This window comes from Thermobia domestica, chromosome 2, assembly GCF_964235325.1.
Source record: "Thermobia domestica chromosome 2, izTheDome1.hap1.1, whole genome shotgun sequence".
Lineage (NCBI taxonomy): Eukaryota > Metazoa > Arthropoda > Insecta > Zygentoma > Lepismatidae > Thermobia > Thermobia domestica.
Genome location: NC_137455.1, coordinates 117866548 through 117885601, shown reverse-complemented (window position 1 = coordinate 117885601; position 19054 = coordinate 117866548). Strand labels below are relative to the sequence as shown.

At 33.6% G+C, this 19054-nt stretch overlaps 1 protein-coding gene across 4 annotated transcripts in view; it reads right to left on the bottom strand.

The window, feature by feature from the left end:
* LRP1 (LDL receptor protein 1) overlaps window positions 1-19054 on the bottom strand; it is a 527843-nt gene that overhangs the window by 48050 nt on the left and 460739 nt on the right. For all 4 annotated transcript variants that reach the window (XM_081745289.1, XM_081745273.1, XM_081745263.1 and 1 more), the window contains 8 exons: window positions 17115-17317; window positions 16421-16582; window positions 15182-15334; window positions 11413-11537; window positions 10958-11101; window positions 9319-9420; window positions 7226-7369; window positions 5143-5352 (listed from right to left, as the gene is read on the bottom strand). In XM_081745289.1, coding sequence (XP_081601415.1) covers window positions 5143-5352; window positions 7226-7369; window positions 9319-9420; window positions 10958-11101; window positions 11413-11537; window positions 15182-15334; window positions 16421-16582; window positions 17115-17317 — 1243 coding nt within the window. The remainder of the gene's footprint in view (window positions 1-5142; window positions 5353-7225; window positions 7370-9318; window positions 9421-10957; window positions 11102-11412; window positions 11538-15181; window positions 15335-16420; window positions 16583-17114; window positions 17318-19054) is intronic.

The following is a 19054-nucleotide window of genomic DNA, read 5'->3' as shown; positions in this document are numbered from 1 at the left end:
GAAACAATTCACAAGAGGTAGGTTACTCCTGACGTGTTCTTTTTGAATGACTTTCCCAAAGTGACTCATTTGATTTTTTTCATATTTCATAAACAATGATTGCATTAATTGGTCTATTATATGTCTAATGAAAATGTGCTCAAAGTGTGAGTTAGTTTTGTAGTATGGATTTTCTTCAATCGAAGTTTTTTATTCGATAATCTGACATTCGATGTATTTGAATAATACGATAATTTTATTCGTATTATCCAAATACACACTTCAGTAACAACTGCGGCCTAACACAGTTAAGAAATTGAATTGAAAAAGTTTAGTGCGGTGGCCCTGTAATTGAATATTTTTTGAGAAACTCCCTAGCTTTTTGTGGTAAACTCAGGCTTTTCTTTTTCGAGCGACAAAAGAGAGAAGAAAATATAGTGATTGTGAAAATAATATCAAATTCAGATTTCAACGGATTTACGTGTTTCATGGCGTCTACATATCGAAAATGTGACTTTTCGACACCCGTCCTTCCGGTCCGTCCGTTCGGCACACTTTTATATGCACTCGCCTAGAGGCCATACCGTTCAACTTATCTACACCAAATTTTAAACTTAGGGTTTACTTAGTATTCTTACAGGAGCTTTTCCATTTTTCCTACCACCTAAAATAAATGTGGTTTACAAACAGCCGAAAATCGAAAAACGCTATTTTCTCAAAAATGGTTTTAACTATTTTGTTTATTTTTCATTAATCAATATTTAATTAACAACCCTATATTGCAGTATCAGATATTTCTCTTAGAAAAATTTACGAGGGGTAGTTTATTCTTGGAGGTGACTTTTTCTCGACGATTTTCTCAGAAAAGACCCTGGCGAATTTTGTACACACTTCATAAATAAATATTTGACCTTACAACATGGTATAAGTCAATTGACCTGAAAAATATATGAGTAGTAGTTTATTCTTGGACTTGAATTTATTCCCAGTGAGTTTCTCAAACACGACCAGTTGGCAACCCTGTATCTCGACAACGAAGCTGAATTCGAAAACTGCAAGAGGACCATTTGTCTCCTTTTGATGTCACGAATCACCTCCCGAAGTTTGTGGACATCTTTCAGGTTCACCCTTAATGAAGCTTCTTTTCGAAAAGTTAACTACTAACTTTAGGCATTGTTTATCTTTTTTTAAATCACAAATGTCGTTATTAATTTTAAGGCAGAGAACTACTTCTGAGAGAATAGATCTTGAAAAATAATTTTAAAACTTAGACTTTTGTTTTCGAGACATTCCAGACAAGACGAGACATTTTACAAGCTATCTCGTGTCCAAAACATTTGCGTCGTATTATCTTGGATGTCACAAAGCGCGTCTTGTCTCTTTCTCGAGACATGTCTTATCTCGTGCGCATTCGTTAACACTTGGGAAGGATTGAAATGAAATGAAATCTTTAAGTTTTACGTCCCACGGCTATGCCGGTTAGGCTAAAGGAGACGGTGATAATGAGAGATGAGTGAAATGGTGGAATGAAGAAAGTGGGAGGAAACGGGAGAACCCCGAGAAAACCCACGAGCGCGGTGTTTGTCCACCACAAAGTTCACTTGGCGGGGGCTGGGATCGAACCCGGGACCCCAAGCACCAGAGGTGAACGCTCTACCACTGAGCCACCGCGCCCCCTTGGGAAGGATTATCTTTCAACTCAAAGCATTGTTTTTATAATGGTTGCATATTTATGATAATTGCTGTCCACATAAATTACAGTCCTTTCAGTTGAATTAATTATTATTATTATTATTATTGAAATTGCAATATCTAGTTTAACGTTGGATGATTATGCACTTACGCTAAGGGAGAATGATGATGAATGAAATGGTGAAATGAAGAAAGTGGGAGGAAAATGGAAAATCTCAAGAAAACAAATACCCATGCACACGGTATTTGTCCACCTCAAATTTCACTTGGCACGAAGTGGAATCGAGCCACGAACCCCCTGCACCAAAGGTCCCTGTAATGCTTTATTATTATTATTATTATTATTATTATTATTAATAATAATAATAATAATAATAATAATAATAATAATAAAAATAATAATAATAATAATTGAAGCGAGCTAAACGAGTTTCAACCGTACGACTCAACCAACGTTTGGGTGCCTGTTCGTTCGTCTGCTCCTCTCATAAAAGACATTTCATTTTAATGAAACTAGTAAGTGCCTTCTTTTAGCTCTGCGAAGTAACTATTGCTTGGAATATGAATCTGCAAAACATAAGAGGTAAAATTAACCAAATGGTGCAAGTTTCCACTTATATATACAAAACAATTTTGCAATATCAACTACGTGAATCTTGTCCCATAAAGAAGCCGAAACCCCTACACCGAAGAGCCCTCCGAGATTTGATCATTGTCCACACGGACTGAAATTGTCATTTGAAGCCAAGACTTTAATATGAAGCCAATAATTTCTTTAAAATAGACGGAAAATTCGGAAGTTATAAGCATTTTCATATTTTTGCCTTTTCCCATAAGCGAGCCGTAGCCCCCTATACTGAAGACCCCCCCGGAGATTTGATCATTGTCCACTCGGACTGAATTTGTCACTTGGAACCAACACTTTAATACGAAGCAAAATATTTCTTTAAAATAGACGAAAAATTCGAAAGTTATAAACATGTTAATAATTTTGCCTTTTCTCATAAGGGGGCCGTATTAGCCTACACTGAAGAGCCCCACGAGATTTGATCATTGACCACTTGGACTGAAATTCTCATTTGAAACCAAAACTTTAATATGAAGCCAAAAATTAAACTTTTACATCAATTTAAATAGACTGGGTTCCGGTTCCCCCCACTATTGTTTAGTTTAGTTAAGTGGTAATTTGTGACAGCTTCACATCATCAAAAGAATATTTCACTTCCCCTCCCCTCCCCCAGGAGTTCGTGCTGGATCCACCACTGGAATCAATAGACACTCTTCCTATTCTTTTTGTCACCCTTGATTGTGTAGGGGCTCCCTCGTACAAATAAAGAAGCGGTAATATTACAATCAAGGGGCGCTATATATTAGGTATTTTTTTAGTTACCTACCCCTAACCGCACAGGGCCATCTTTCGTAGAATAAAAAATATTACGTGATATTCCAATCATGAAAGGGGAGAGGATGCTGTAAATATATTTCTTATTCATTTTGTCTGTCCTGCTTATCAAAAATTACTTTCTGTTGGAAGGCTACTGAAATGAGAGGGGCAAAATAAAAAGTCGTACCCCCTCCTACATGGTTGCTCAAATAAGTACTAAAGAAAGCATTTTAAACTAAGATATTTAAGATTTAAACTAGGAAACTAAGATATCCTACATTATGTAAGGATGGCATATTCAGGATTATTATTATTATTATTATTATTATTATTATTATTATTATTATTATTATTATTATTATTTGAATGTTTTTGGAGCACCGAAATTTTGAGAGACGAACAATGATATGTAGAGGTTTAAGATGGGTGGTCATAGAGGAGGAAAAACCAGGATTTTTCTCTGTCTGACTCTCTAACGTAAAGATTATGTGCTGAAGGTAAGAAGCATCATCATTCTACAATAGGTTGCTTTTACGTAGAATATCAATTACTTGAGTTCTCCTCCTTCGGTCTACTTACCTTATGTAGTAAATTCAAAACAATTTCAATTCAATACAAATACATTGTAAAACTTTTCCGTAATTAAACATCTAGGGAAAATTAAACATTTAATAGGGAAATCTGTTATCAAAATATCCAAACACGTAGATAGAAGACTATCTAGTGAGAAATATTGTGAAACTTTATAAAATTCTCCAAATTAGAATTAACATTTACTGGGAAACATTCGTTATGCGCCAGCGAGCATATGGTGAGCAGTGAGCACAGGGGAAATAATTACGAAACTTTGCAAACAAAATTAAGGACGCTACTGCAAGTGCGACAACAGCATTTTTTCTTTTTTTGGTATCGTCATGAGTTTTACACATACGTTACAATTTGATTTTTCCCAAATAAAAAAATAAAAAAAATAACCGTAGTGTAGTGATAAAAATGATAACGGTACTTCCAGGGGATCGAACCCGCTACCTTCAGCATACAGACTCGTTGCTTTAACTAACTGAGCTATTTGTTTTTTTACGTGAACTGAGCCTGTTCCGGTAAAGACGATATTTCATTACGATCGTCCTACCAATTCGTCCTTTTCCATAGATAATTTCCACTATTTGCTCTATCTTTATGTTAATACTTAGCATATATTCATATATTTGGAGTTTGCAGATAATGCATATAATAAGACATACTAGAAATATTCGTTAAAAGTTTAGTTTGTAGATTTAATCCACATTTCTCTCAATGTCATAGATGTCGCTGCTTCGTGTTGAACTGCAGAATTCCCTCGTGTTCTTGAAAATTTCCCACTTTAGCAGAGTTGGTAATTCTCGAGATTTCTGTCGATTTAATGTTTTTTGCTTCTAATTTCTTTATTTTAAGCTAATATCTAACACAAATATTAAAAACGGGTTTGTTATTAACCTGTCCTGCTGGGGAAACCTTCCGAAATTTCGAACATATAAAGAAAACGGAGATATTTTCAAAAAACTTCAAAATAAAGAGACGCGTCATTTATTTTGCTCATGGTAGTACAGTCATGTCCAAAATAATTGTCGCATGTCTATAAATATATTGTTGTAGGAATATAATTTGATAACGAATTCGCCCGGTATTTCTTATGATGTTAGTATGTGTATAATCGGCAAAGACATGTATGTGGCAAATTTCATGTCAAAAGAGCAGTAAATAAGAACAATAAAACGAAAATGAAATTTTCTTGTCCATTTAACATTTTGTTTTACTCATTTTAATGTTCGTATTTATAATTCTTTTCCTATGAAATTTACCACAAATATACATTTCCCGATTATACACATAGTAACAGTATTAAAAGTACCCTGTAAAATCATTATCAAATTATATTCTCACAAGACAGTTACAGATATGCGACAATCACTTTGGACATGACTGTATGTTCTACTACAGAGCTTATTTCGTTTTATTTTCTCAGCAATAGTTCGTGATCGGTTCAAACCAATCACATCTTTAAGATCACTATTGTTACCGGTGCCAATCTTGAACATTATACGTACCTGAATCTTCCTGGTTCACAAGCCAATGACGCACACAGGCTCTTCAATTCGTCTGAGCCGTCTCCACAATCATCATCGCCATCACATCTCCACAATGACGATATACATTCTCCATTTCGACATGTAAAGTCTCCCTCGGCACAGTGAATATTACAATTATGTTCATCGGAACCATCTGTGCAGTCCTGATCACCATCACATTGCCATTGCCTGTCAACCAATAAAATAAGTAAATAAAATATTATGAACAATATCTATAATAGTTGTTGAACTCTTGAGGAAAAAAAAAATAATAATGAAGAGTAATTTACATTACACTATTTAGAATTATAACGAGTTTTTATGGTTGTGTTAACTTGTATGTTTTTCGCAAAATGCAGAAAACAAAAATTATTTGATTTTTGACTGACTATTAACCCGTCGTTTGATCAAATTAGGGCTATTATAGGATGATAATAATAATAATAATAATAATAATAATAATATAATGTAGTAGTAGTAGTAGTAGTAGTAGTAGTAACAACAACAACAACAACAATTATCAACAAACAATAATTTAATAATTCTACTTAAAATGCTGTCACTTCAGTTTAATTTCTAAACAATCATTAACCGAAAACATTAAATCATTAACTGTGGTTAATAACAACAGCAGCGAGAAAAGAAGTTAGTGAGACCCTAAATTTAAAGATATTGAGAACATTTCAAAAACAGGGTCGTAATACATCAGGAAACGAGTATTATGATGGTTTATCTAACAGATTAATAATTAGTAAATTCAATGTTTAAACAATAATCATGAGACATGTGTATTGTATTGTAAACAATTAAATCACAATTGTACTTGCAACAATGTCATAATTTCTAAGTAACAAACTCCATGCAACCATATTACTTGACAGATTGCAATACTCAAGCATCCATAGATTTGTATTCATCGACAAAAGAAAGTAGCAGGTTTTATAGAACGAATACATACGAAACCTGCTATTTACTTTTGTTAATGTCTGTACAAGGATTCTCTTTAGTTTTGGATCATATTGTGTGTCATCCTAGAGGAAAAGCCACGATTTGGCTCCAAATATAAAGGGAAACTTTCTACAAACTTTCGAATCAAGTACTTCATTTTCCGTTATCTGTATAAAGGAAGAAACAAAGAAAAAATGTTCCAGCGGAGATTTATCATATATACCTACATTAGTTTGGACTGATGTTTGAAGAAGGATTCCAACTACTACTACAAATATTGATCAAGAATGTAAGGTATTTAGAGATATTTCTTATTATCGATTTTTTAAACATTTTATTAGGCTTTTCAGTATATTTCTACAAGTATATCATAGTGCATGTAAGTATCGTTTACAGCCATTGTAATATAAGAAAGCAGTTCATTTCGATATATTTTTGTTAGTACAACTAAACTTACGCATATTTTGTATTTGCTGGCCATAGCCGTTTGTAAGTTATAACGCTGGAAATTTAATTTGCATTTGTAGAAATCAAACATATTCATTATATATCTGTATAAATATCATGGTGTGGGACGAATTCATCTATCTAGTTTCAGTATTTATTGAAACTCACTTATTATCGCTCGCTCGCGTCGCACTACTATACAAATCATTCAATTATAAAGAAATATAAAATTAGTTTCACTACAGATATTCACAGAATATTTGAGAGAGAGAGAGTTGCAATAATCATGCTTTTGTAACCAACGTTAACAAACTAAATTTCAGTTACCAACATTTTAGTTTAACTTATTTAATGCTATAAGAGGGGAGGGAGGAGTATAGAAGAAATTCTAGCCTACAAAGCCAGTTCATACCGAAATCATTACCTATGTTCAACAACAACAGCCGCGAGGAAAGATGTTAGTTAGGGCCTACATTTAAAGTGTCATTCAGGCATTCACCTGGTGGAACTGAAGAAAAACCTCTGAAATAACTCAGTCACGATGGTTAATCCCAATTTGTTCGGATGGAGTTTGATGTTGGACTCTCCGAAATACGAAGCAAGTATGATAACCACTAGCCTAAATCTGTATGTTTAAGGTAACATATAAATCTACTGTTACACTTACACGTAAATACAGAACTGTGGATTATGACACTGGAACTCATGAGGTCCGCAAGTTGTATTGCAATTTGTCTCGTCACTGTGGTCATCGCAGTTGTATTCGCCATTACATCGTAAAGTTCCTCTTATACACCGACCATCTGAACACCTGCAACAAATATATTTGGTTAGAAACAAGTCCAAAGAATATACTTTTACCCACATTATCTAAAATTGTAAGTAAACTACCGAGAAACTGACGGATGCATAATATGAACTTAGTACTAAATGTCTTCAAGTAAAAACATTTTACTTTATGAAAAATAGAGAAGTCAATCGAACTTGCCTTACACTGTGTATCTTTACAGGTATTCCAGGATGACCAGATTTAGAAAATTAAAAAAGGGACATTCGACAAACAGGCATAACAACAACCCAGCTACCGTATAGTTATTCTTATCTCGTTATTCATACCAGTGACGAAGAAGTAACCTTCGATTATTTGCCATGGAATGTTACCGAGTATCGAAACAGAGTTCACTATGGAGCGGTCTATTCGAAAAATACGGAAGTATTTTATAAAATTTCGAAATCTTTCCAAACGAAGGTTTAGGAGGTTCTCTATACAAATAATGCTACGAACTATGAGCCAAAAAGGGGGAGCTTAAAAAAATGCGTTTCGTTTGCTTTTTTAGACATCGGACGACTTTTTGAAAGAAAAAAAAAATCTAGTTGAAATGAATGACTGGTCACCCTAAGATACTTTCGCTCAAAATTCGAAGAGTAAAAACGTGCGAATGGAATGTGAATCGAAATGCATTAATCACTTGACTACCCATCCACTTTCTCACTAGAAGTACTTTAGTGTGGGAACATGTTATATTACTCATTTTACAGCTGCTAGTTTTAGGTATCACATCTCCTTCAATTGTATTCTCAATTTTGCTGAGAAGCGAAAATTACTACACTTGCTTCCTTGATGTCTTCTCAAAAACTTCTCAAATCATATTCCAGTTATTGTGTCAAGTTACCAAAACACTTACAATGAAAATATGAACTATAACATGAAGCGTACATGTGATTAAGTGAAATTTAAGCATACTTTTAAATGATTTCTCCATTACAATCAACAATATTTCCGCTGGATTATAAATTTTATAATCATATTAATGTTTAGAATACAGAAGACATCGCGCTTTGTTACTGAGCTTTTGTAATCGCAGCATTATTGTATCCACACTCTATGAATGTTATTCAACTTTCGAACATACCACTTGCGGAAACAGTGTCTAACCATGATGTGATTTCTCATGTAGTGATTGATTGTGTCGGTTTCATAGTGTCTAATTATCTAAGTAGGCATTTATTTACAAGCAAATCTATAACACCATGATCAAATATAGTTTCCTAATTTCCGCAACGCTAGCAACATTTTAAGCTCCATCTAGATAAGCCGACGCCAAGCAACGTACAAATACAAACTGAACTTTTGTTCTGAAGCCGATATTGTAAAATCAGTTTTGTGTTGCTTACGTAAGACTATCATAGTAATTTTTTAACAAATTTAACATCAGTTAAGTTTAACATTATGCCTTTTTGTAAATTTCCAACTGTATTTTACAGTGATCTTGTATTCTTACATTTTGTTTTCTGGATTTTTTTTTTTTTTTTTTTTTAGATTAAAAAACTCTGAATTGTAACTGAACCAGAATTTTTCTTGGGAAATACTGGAGGTAAATGAATTAGGTAATAATAGATATACAGATATAATAGGATAGTAATATTATAATACCTGTATAATGTATATGTATCTAGGCTCTTACTACTTAGATAAAACTTTCGGCTTTTACACTCTAGGCTAAACATATTAAATCAAATTTCAAAGCATACTATCAGAAGTTCTTTGTTATAAAAGCATTTAAACTTTTCTTTTTAAATGTAATAGTTAAAGGTAAATTATAACGTGATTTTCATTAAATGAACAACAAAATTTTGAAAACTATTACAAAAAAATTCTTGCTTCAAGAAAATGATTTTACGCTAAAACTAAAGAAAGAAATAAAAGAACTATTATTAGAAAATTAAAAGTTTATAGTGCATTTATTAAAACCTATTCACCTGAATTCTGATTCACTGCACTGTCTTGGTGTGCAGCCTTCTTCATCTGAATTATCTCCACAGTCGTTGTCGTAATCACATCTCCATCTTCCAGGAATACACCTATAATAAAAGAATATCCTGTTTCACTACCCTCTGTAAAACTGCAAATGTAAAGATCACTTTCATTAATTGGATCGTTCGACGGACCATCCTACTCTTTTTAAAGTAAACTTATTCATTTTCCTTTCTTTTTTTTCTTTTTAATGTTTTGAGCATATGCCATTATACAAGTATACTTATATTTTTAAAATAATATTAATTATAATTCCCTTAATTTTATATTGATACTAAGAGAAGAAAACACATTTTTAAAAACTGAAGCCTATAAAAATATTTTATATTCATACATCTATATAAGGTATTAGAATTCAGATAATCTAGCTGCATACCTGTTTGAGCTTCTCATCTATAGTGACTGATACATAGCTCACTTGAATTTTTATTTTTTTTAAATTTTATTTATTTATTGACTAATGTTTCATCTAAGAGGACCGCAAGGGTAGATTCTGAGAGCCACTGGCCTATATTATGCCTTGACTCCATAGAACTGACCAATAATGTAAAAAAATATGAAAAAACTGATTACCTAAGAAAATTAACTACAAACATTTAAACAAAAACGACCATCTCATTCACTTGCAAATATTTAATGTGGCTGCTTTTTTTCTACATTGGTGGAAATAATAACGGAATTCGCTATATGGTGACTTTTTGATATACAGGAAATGAACATCTTACTCATTTGCAAGAAGAAATAATAATAATAATAATAATAATAATAATAATAATAATAATAATAATAATAATAATAATAATAATAATAATAATAATAATAATAATAATAATAATAATAATAATAATTGTATTTTGCCTGTTGGCAGCTCCTGGCACTAATGAGGTGTTTTTAATGTTAGGTTTTGCCCTTGAAACGTTTCTTCCACGTTTCTCGATCTTAAGCTTCCTCTTTTAACTCCCAATATTTTCTTCTATTTTTCAAATCATCGATCAGTTGTGTTCTTTTTCCTATTCCTCGCCGTCCTTCCATTTTTTTCCCACTTTATGGCGGTACGAAGAAGGCAAGAAGAAGATAATTTCTTCACAAGATATGTCCAAGCCAATTGGCTTCCTACAAAGAAAACTGGCTAAAAACGTCCCATTTTCTCCTACAAGTTTTAAAACATTTTCGTTTTTTACCCTCTCCGTCCATTTTATCTCTTCCATCTTCCTCAAGACCATATTTCGAAGCTATCTAAATATTTCTCTTCTAACTTTGTAATGTCCAAGTCTGCACACAACCCAGTACTCTATGCATAGTCAAAGATTTTAGATTGACTAAGAACCGAAAACTAAGATTTCGATTCTCGGCTGACGCTCTAGTATGTAGTAAGCTTCACAGAATTACAAGGTTTTTTTTTTTTTTTTTTTCGTATTAATGATCTCTTTTGTTTCCATAGGCATTACTTGAAAGCTACACATGACACCATTATTCACTTACACCAGTTTACAAAGTACTGATCACACACATATAAAGTATACTTATCAATCACGTTATTAGATAATATTTTTCAAATAGGAAAATAACTTCAACTTTACTTACTTGCTATTGTTGCACTTAAAGTATGTAGGCTCACATGTATGATATTCAGAACTGCTACATGTACTCGGCTCGTCCTCTCCTTCAGAACAATCCTCATCTCCGTCACAACGCCACGTCAAAGGAATACATCGTCCTGATTTGCAGCTGGAAACAAGATTAAACTTTAGAACTGCCTGAGTGTTTTAATGCTTTACCATGTATTTTTTCGACCTATTTTACTTCTAGAAAGCTGTCATTTTTCTATATAACATAAAAAATTCTATGCATAGAAGTCTGAATACAACAACTATATACTATATATCTGAATACAAAGTATTTTCAGAAAGGAAGATTTTCTGTGAATGATTTTCTATCCAAATTATACTCAATATAGTTGGTTAAGGAAATGAGCAAAATTTCACTCCTAATTATAAATGGTAGAAGTACATATGCTTCTCTTTCTTTGTATAACTCACCTAAAGTGATCCGCTGGACATTCGCGGTCTTTGCAGTCTGGACGTTCATCAGATGAATCGCCACAATCTCCGTCTCCATCGCAAACCCATACAGACGGTATACATTTCCCATTGTCACATTGGAACTGAAAAATCACCAGTACATACATCAGAAATTCTGAAGGTTTGAAGAACACCGAAATTAATGCTACATTAAAAGATAGGATATTTCAATTTATATTAAGAAAAATAGTGAAGTAGATCAAGTATTCATATTACATACAAATTGTTATATTTTCGACGGGTTCTTGAACATAATTTAGACCTATATTTAAAAAATAAAGAAAAAAACTAATACTTTCATTGGATTTAATGTTTCTCTTGCTGGTTAATTAATACATGTTACATGGAAAATAAATGATGTGGTGGTTGGGATGCTCAATTTATTAACAAAATAAGTGGAAAACATTGAAAGAGCGAACATTAAGATTAACTACTTGTATTTATGAGAGAAGAAGTGGTGAGAAACTTGAAGGAATGGGAACAGAAGTTTAAGAAGAAAGAGATACAGACTGGAAGAAGAGTAAAGTAGTTAGGATGGAGTGAAGAATAAGTAAAGTAAACTTAGAGTAGCGGTAATAGGGAATGTAGAAAAGATCAAGAGAGGTGTACAAAAAGAAATGTTCTTCGGAGGTTTATAATTTAGGACTAAGTTAAAAATTTAAGGTGAAAGAGGTTAAGACAAAAGCGAAGGAGGTAGTGTTTTCAGTAAGCAGGCCAGTATGGAGGTAACAGAAGAAGAACAGAGGGAAATAATAAAAAGAAAATCAGTTTTGATAGTGAAACAGAACACAGGCAGAAGAACAGAAACCCTTAAGAAGGAAGAGAAAGAAGGATTGAAAGCACTACAGAAAAGAAAGGATATTGTGATCGAAGAAGCAGACAAAGGAGGAGCAATAGTGGTCATGAAAGAGAAATGGTACAAGAAGATGAGTAGGAAGTGTGCGATTAAACACACGAAGTAATATGGTAATTATACATACGATGCCAGTGCTGGATTGTATGAATAATATTTTTGAACCGTTAGAAGAAGAGTTAGAGAGGATTGCAGAAGAAATAAGAGAAGGACAAGAAAGCAGACGATTGAAAAACACAGAAGAGGTTAAGAATATGTTAGAAGAGATAGGAAACAGGAGAAAAAATGGTTTTATTCAGTGTAGATGTAAGGGAAATGTTTTCTAGCATTAAAAGAGGGTACGTCTTAAAGGCACTGGAAGAGGATATGAATGATAAGACTATGAGAAAGTCGAAAAGGGAGAAAGGGATAAAAGCCTTAAAGTTGATTTGGGAGAAGAGTGTGTGAAAAAGAGGTGTAAATAAAAGAAGGGCTATGCATAGGGTCGAGATTAAGTTCGGTACTTGCGGAAATCATAATGAACAGTGGGAACAGAAAATGAAAGAAAAAGAAGGCTAGAATCTTATGTTTTGTAGGTATGCAGACAATTGTCCGGAGATATAGAAAGGGACTAGGAGGCAATTACAAAAATTTATTAGGAGAATAGAAGACGAAGAGAAAGCAGTAAAGTTAGAAATATAAATGGAAGAGGAAAAAAAACTTTTTATAGATATGATTATAGAGAACGACGGTGGAAAGTTCACGACAAGGTGTTACAGGAAGAAATGCTCTGCGGAGATTCCTCTGTCTTAGAGGAGCGACATAGATGAGGGACCAAAAGAAGCTTTATACGTAACATGAGAAGAAAAATAGAAATAATAGATAATGACGACAGAAGAAGGAAAAAGGAAATGAGAATATTTGACCTAATAGGAAATGGATACAGCAGAAAGGACTTAAAAATGAGAGGAGAAACAGAAAGGAATAAAAATAAGACGAGGAGTTGAGAAATACTTCGGAATTGAACACAGAGATTCTTAAGATGTTGCTGAGGAAAGGAGTAGTTAAATAAATAGAAAAAGAGAAAAGAAGATTTTAGACTTAGTTAGAGAGAAGAAAAAGTGGAACGAAAACGAGATAAACACAGAAAAGAAAGAAGTAGTATTGGAGAAAGGAATAAGGCAACACAAAGACGACGTCAGATTAAAAAGAGAGAACAATGCAATATAGAAGTACGTCAAGGCAAGAGGACATGAAATAGATTGGGAAACATTAGAAGGGCTAGAGCAGCGCTGTCCAAATGGCGGCCCGCGGGCCGCATGCGGCCCGCCAAACCATTTTCTGCGGCCCACAAAGCTCTCACGATTCGCAATTGTTATTAGCCCTACTGATATTATTTTCATTCATTCATTTAACGTTTCCACTCTTCTTTCGAAATAACGCATCCATTTAGCGCTTCTGTACAACAAAAAGGCGCGGACATCCACGGCAACACCTTTCCCTAAAAACTGAGTTCGTTCGGAAAAGAGCGTCAATGTTTGATAGCACTTATTTGTGTAAAAGTGCATTTTCTACCATGAAAATTGTGAACAATCGCTTCAGAAGCTGCCTTGGAGATTTTTCTTTTTTACATTTCCTGCGACTCACAACAACAGAAATGAATGTAGATATTCCACCTCTTGTAAACGCTGCTAGTCACCCTCATTTGTCATATTGAATAGGTATATAATATTTCAAATACTTTTTCTATATTTTTCTTTTGTAGCGTATTATTATTATTATTATTATTATTATTATTATTATTATTATTATAAGCTGCGGCCCTCCACTTTACTAGTAAAGACGGTTATGGCCCTCAGGCTCATTATAATTGGACACCACTGGGCAAGAGAGAGAGAGAGCGAGAGCGAGAGAGAGAAAGAGAGAGAGAGAAGAGAAACATGATATAGAAATGGAAAGAAGCTTAGGGAACATGGGAAGAAAGTATTGATGAATTGGATGAATGGACTCATAATTTTATGAATTATGAAATGCAGTGTTGGACAAAATTCAGAACAGGTGTGCAAATAATTGTGGACAGTATGTGACGAGCATCTAATTACAAATTTACGTTTTGCACACATGTAAAAAAATGAAGGGGAAAACCTGATTGGCTCTGGAAGAATGAGTGTGTCCTCCTTTCACTTTCTATATATATTTAAGGTGATATTCCTGGATTGATCTCTCGTAACGTGTCTGATGAAAGCGATGTTATATTGCGGAACTATTACACAAATGTTATTAATATATTTGTTGCTTTGGTCAGTTTTGTTTTACATGTTAAATATTTTCAAAGCTATAATGAACAATATAAAAATTGATATTTTCAAGTTCATCAATGGTATATTAAGTAAAAAGCTATAAATCAAATAAGGTAAGTTAAATTTTGTGAACTACGAGTTGAATCAAGAAAAGAAAACCTACACCTCTAGTGATTTGAGTCAACATGTTATTTCTTTGAAGTTTCAACTGCAGTATGGAAACAAAACACGTATTCAAAGGTCATCTCATACCCTAGATCCGACTGATTATTATTTCTGTTTCGGTATCTAGTCGAGACATACATAGTGTATAGTATTTGAATAAGATAATTTTTATAGTGCAAAATCAACAATTGTATTACAATCCGAAATGAGAACAGGAGAGAGGAAAGAAGTCAGCAAATATGCATATAAAGAAGATAAAAGTTCTGAAGTCAACTAATCTAATTATTCGACTCGATTAAAATTACTAAGATTATACTAACGACTCTTATTAATCTCATTAAGAACGAGTGGAGCACACATACACAATGAACATAAAAGCATGATTTCATTTTGAAAATACGAAAAATTGAGTACAACGTTACAAGTTTACCTGATTAGCAGGACATGTCTTCGGTGGACAATTCTGTTCATCTTCTCCCCCAGCACAATCTTCATGTCCATCACACTGTTTCCTTATATGAATACATTTTCCTGGTACTGTGCCATTTCCGGGACACTTAAATTGTGTGCTTAGACATGTATACTGTAAAAGAATAAAATCCAAAAGTTTGTACAATTTGCACTAATCTTGAAAAATTAAATGAAAATTATAATTGCTGAACAGAAATTCAGCTCAATACCTACAATAATACAAGAGTAATAGTGGAATTAATTATTCTAGAATCATTGTTCGACTTAATACCTCTCCTGTTGTTTTATCTGTCTTAATTTAAAAAAAAAATATCCTAAATTAGCCTCTATTTTAACGAAACCCTCTTCCTATCTCAAGTGTATTTATTTTGAAGAATTACGTTAGATCGATGACGTTCCTGTCAGCTGCTGGTAACAGAAGTAACTATGATTTTTTATCCATCATTTACATTTATAAAAAACACGGATATCTAGTTTAATTTACTTCTAATTTTCATTGCCTACTGCTGATCCATTTGCTAGATTCGGCAAAAATGTTTATGAAAAGTATACCCGGAATAAATAATTGGACAATAGTATATATATAATAATTACCCTTGTTGAATCGTATAAACTATATGAAAACTGTTAATTAGCTTTAGAAGTGTCATTAAGAGCAAGGGACTTTGCTGGATATGGAAACTCTAAATGCAGTTAAAAGGTTTTGTTGAAGTAACTGAATAAAGACATTTCTTGAATAAAGAATTACATCTTATGAATTTCAATAGTGTTTGTGGAGTAGATGCCCTCTAGATCTCAACTGCATCAGCGTCATGGTAATATAATGCAATTTGTATAATTTTGACTTCTGCTTATGTACAACTGCACAAGCTAATTTTTATTCAATTACATGCTAATAAATAATAAATAAATAAATCCACACACTAAACTAAAATATAACATCATTAAACCAAGTTAGTTACATTGTCGACACTGTTAGAACAAGAACATTATTTAAGTATTTCAAATAAAGAACTAAGAATTCTATAGTTGCTTCGAAAAGATTTAACATTAATACAAACAAGAAGCTCGTTCAGAAAATATATGGAACCTTATTATATACTGGAATTTAAAAATGTACAGAATTTACATGCAATAATACATTTAACGAGCCCAAACATTTCATTCTACATTAAAAAACAACAAATGGCTAACTTACTTTATCACAATCCATTTCATCGGAACCATCGCCACATTCAGAGTTTCCGTTACACAGTTGTGATGGATGAATACATTTTGAGTTGTTACACTGAAATTGACCTGGTAAACATTGGAATGCTGGGCACCCTTTAGGTTCATCAGATCCATCTCCACAGTCATCCTTTTAAAATATATATTAAAAATTTATTAACCAGAAGTTAATTGACCAGAAATAACACAAAACACTATCACACATGTACAGTATATATTTAAAATACAAAAATATTTAAATTAAAATGCCGCAAAAAGTAAGTGAGCTAAATGCACGTTATCTTCTAATTATTCAGTTCTGACAAGAAACGAAATTTATTCTACTGATTCTGTAAGTAGATACTGAAATGGTTTATAGTGAAGTGGTAGTCTATCACGGAGTGCATAGAGGGGGATTATATTCAGCAATTGAACCAAGAAACGTGAGACCGTGTCGGAAGACTATGCACTTTTTTCTGATTTTCTTCCAGCTACTATAATATGTAAGGAAGATCTATTCAATTAGAAAAGAGTTGTATAGGATTGGGCAGATGAGGTTAATACAAAAATGTAATTAAAAATTCTAACAATTTTACATCCAGAAAAAAATAATTTTAAAAAATCCATTCTTTTGAATAAACTAGGATTAAATCTGATTATGTATTCAAAAAAATGAAACTTACCTGTCTGTCACACTTCCACCAGAAGGGGATACATTTGTAGGTCTTGGCACAAACAAAATGGGCTGAAGTGCAGTTACTTATGCAACTTGTTTCATCGGAATCCAAGACGTAGTTTTCAGGACACATGCATTTCTTTTTACCTCCAGGTGACAACAAACATAACGTACTACATCCACCATTGTCTTCACAAGGGTTGTTTTCCACTATAATAATACAAAATCAGTGTATTGGGTTGATGCAAATGAAATATTCGTCCCAACAGCATCATTTTCAAACGCCAAAAATGTGAAAACTATAATACCCAGTTAATCAAAATAGTCGCCGTCTGCAACCATATATTTCTGTCATACTCAGCTAACGACTGGATTCTGTGGCGAAAGAAGTTTGGAGTATGCGATGAAAAGTTCTCAACTGCACGTTGTACCCCACGATCATCACGAAAGGCTTTCCCTCCGAAGAAGCGACTAAGATGTCAGAAGATACGATACTCGGTGAGAAAGACGTCAAAATACAGTGGATAAGGATCGATTTCATGCAACTCATGGAGCGTATGCAACGTCTTTTCAGCAATATTTGGGTGTGCATTTCATGAAGTTCAGTACTATAATGATCCTCAGTGATGTTTCCGCCTCGATGGGGAAAGAATGATTGATCAACGCCGCCATAGATCACCATACAACCAACATCTACAGGTTTTGGAAACTATCCTGGACTTTGATCAAGATCCAACTACTGTCCTGATCATTTATGATTGTCATAGAACATCCATTTATTAAAAATGACTATGTGCTGTAGAAAACTTTCCCGTTATTCCTTATACTCAGAGAACTGAACACCATTGGATGACTATTCTTGTTGGCCGGTGTCAACTCATGTGGCACCTGTAAGTCAAACTTTATAAGACTTTTCCGAGGGTCCAATTCCACGTGTTTCTGAGGAGCTGATCCGAACATAATGTTGATCAGTGCCCACGGGACTCATTTTGTAATGTTGCCACCGAAATGAAATTGAAAACCAAAAGGCAAATGGTGCGCTACTTGCGATTAATAGCCCAAATGCATTGTTACCTTTTTCAGCTTGCTATGCAGAATGTCCCAGTTTGAATTCGTGGAGAAAAAACGCCTGCGGTCGTGTTCTCCATGATGCATTTTCACACAATCCTGTTCAACAATGAACTGCCTTCTGACTGCCTCGGTAGTCCAGCCTGTTCGATAGTGCATACAGTTTGTAACGTTAAACGCGGAATCTTAGTCCATCCCTGTGTTGTGTTGCTGATACTACTATCCATTTCATAAAGATAGGCCCCTGACTTCGCGGTGCTGCCGTGACGTCCAGTCAAAACTTATACTGCATTGTCGTACCTCTTTGGAATTGTTGGAATGTTGTCTTTTCAATAATTAAGACGTACAAATTTTCTTTGTAGTGGGTAGTGAGAAAAAAATAGAAATTAATGAAAAAGTGTGTATTTTTTCGTACTTTTTTGGTAAATCAATGTTTATAGGACTATATCTCGGAAATGAGATAACATGAAATAATTTCCTGTGCACGATATGTAGGTGCATCTATTACCTGTAAGTTCTGAAAATTTCATTACTCAACACGTAGTAATTTTCTTGTTATTCAGTAAAAAGTGAGACATCATTATCTCTGAATTGCTGCGGTGTATTAACAATATGAAAAAACTTTTAGAAAGATCTTAAAATAGCTTTTTCAACCAAACTGTTTTGACTTGTTTTAAAAGATAAACAATCACAAATATGACATTATGATTATTTCTGCTTTGCGCCCTTCGCTATCGAAGTTTATACGGAGTGCTACGTTGCCACATTTTCCTGGCGCGTATAGACTCTCAGCCGGACGGGTATTTAAACTTGTCACGCACACTGTCCGGCACTTTTTAGAGATATTTTTAAAATGTAATGTCTCCACAGATTTTAAAC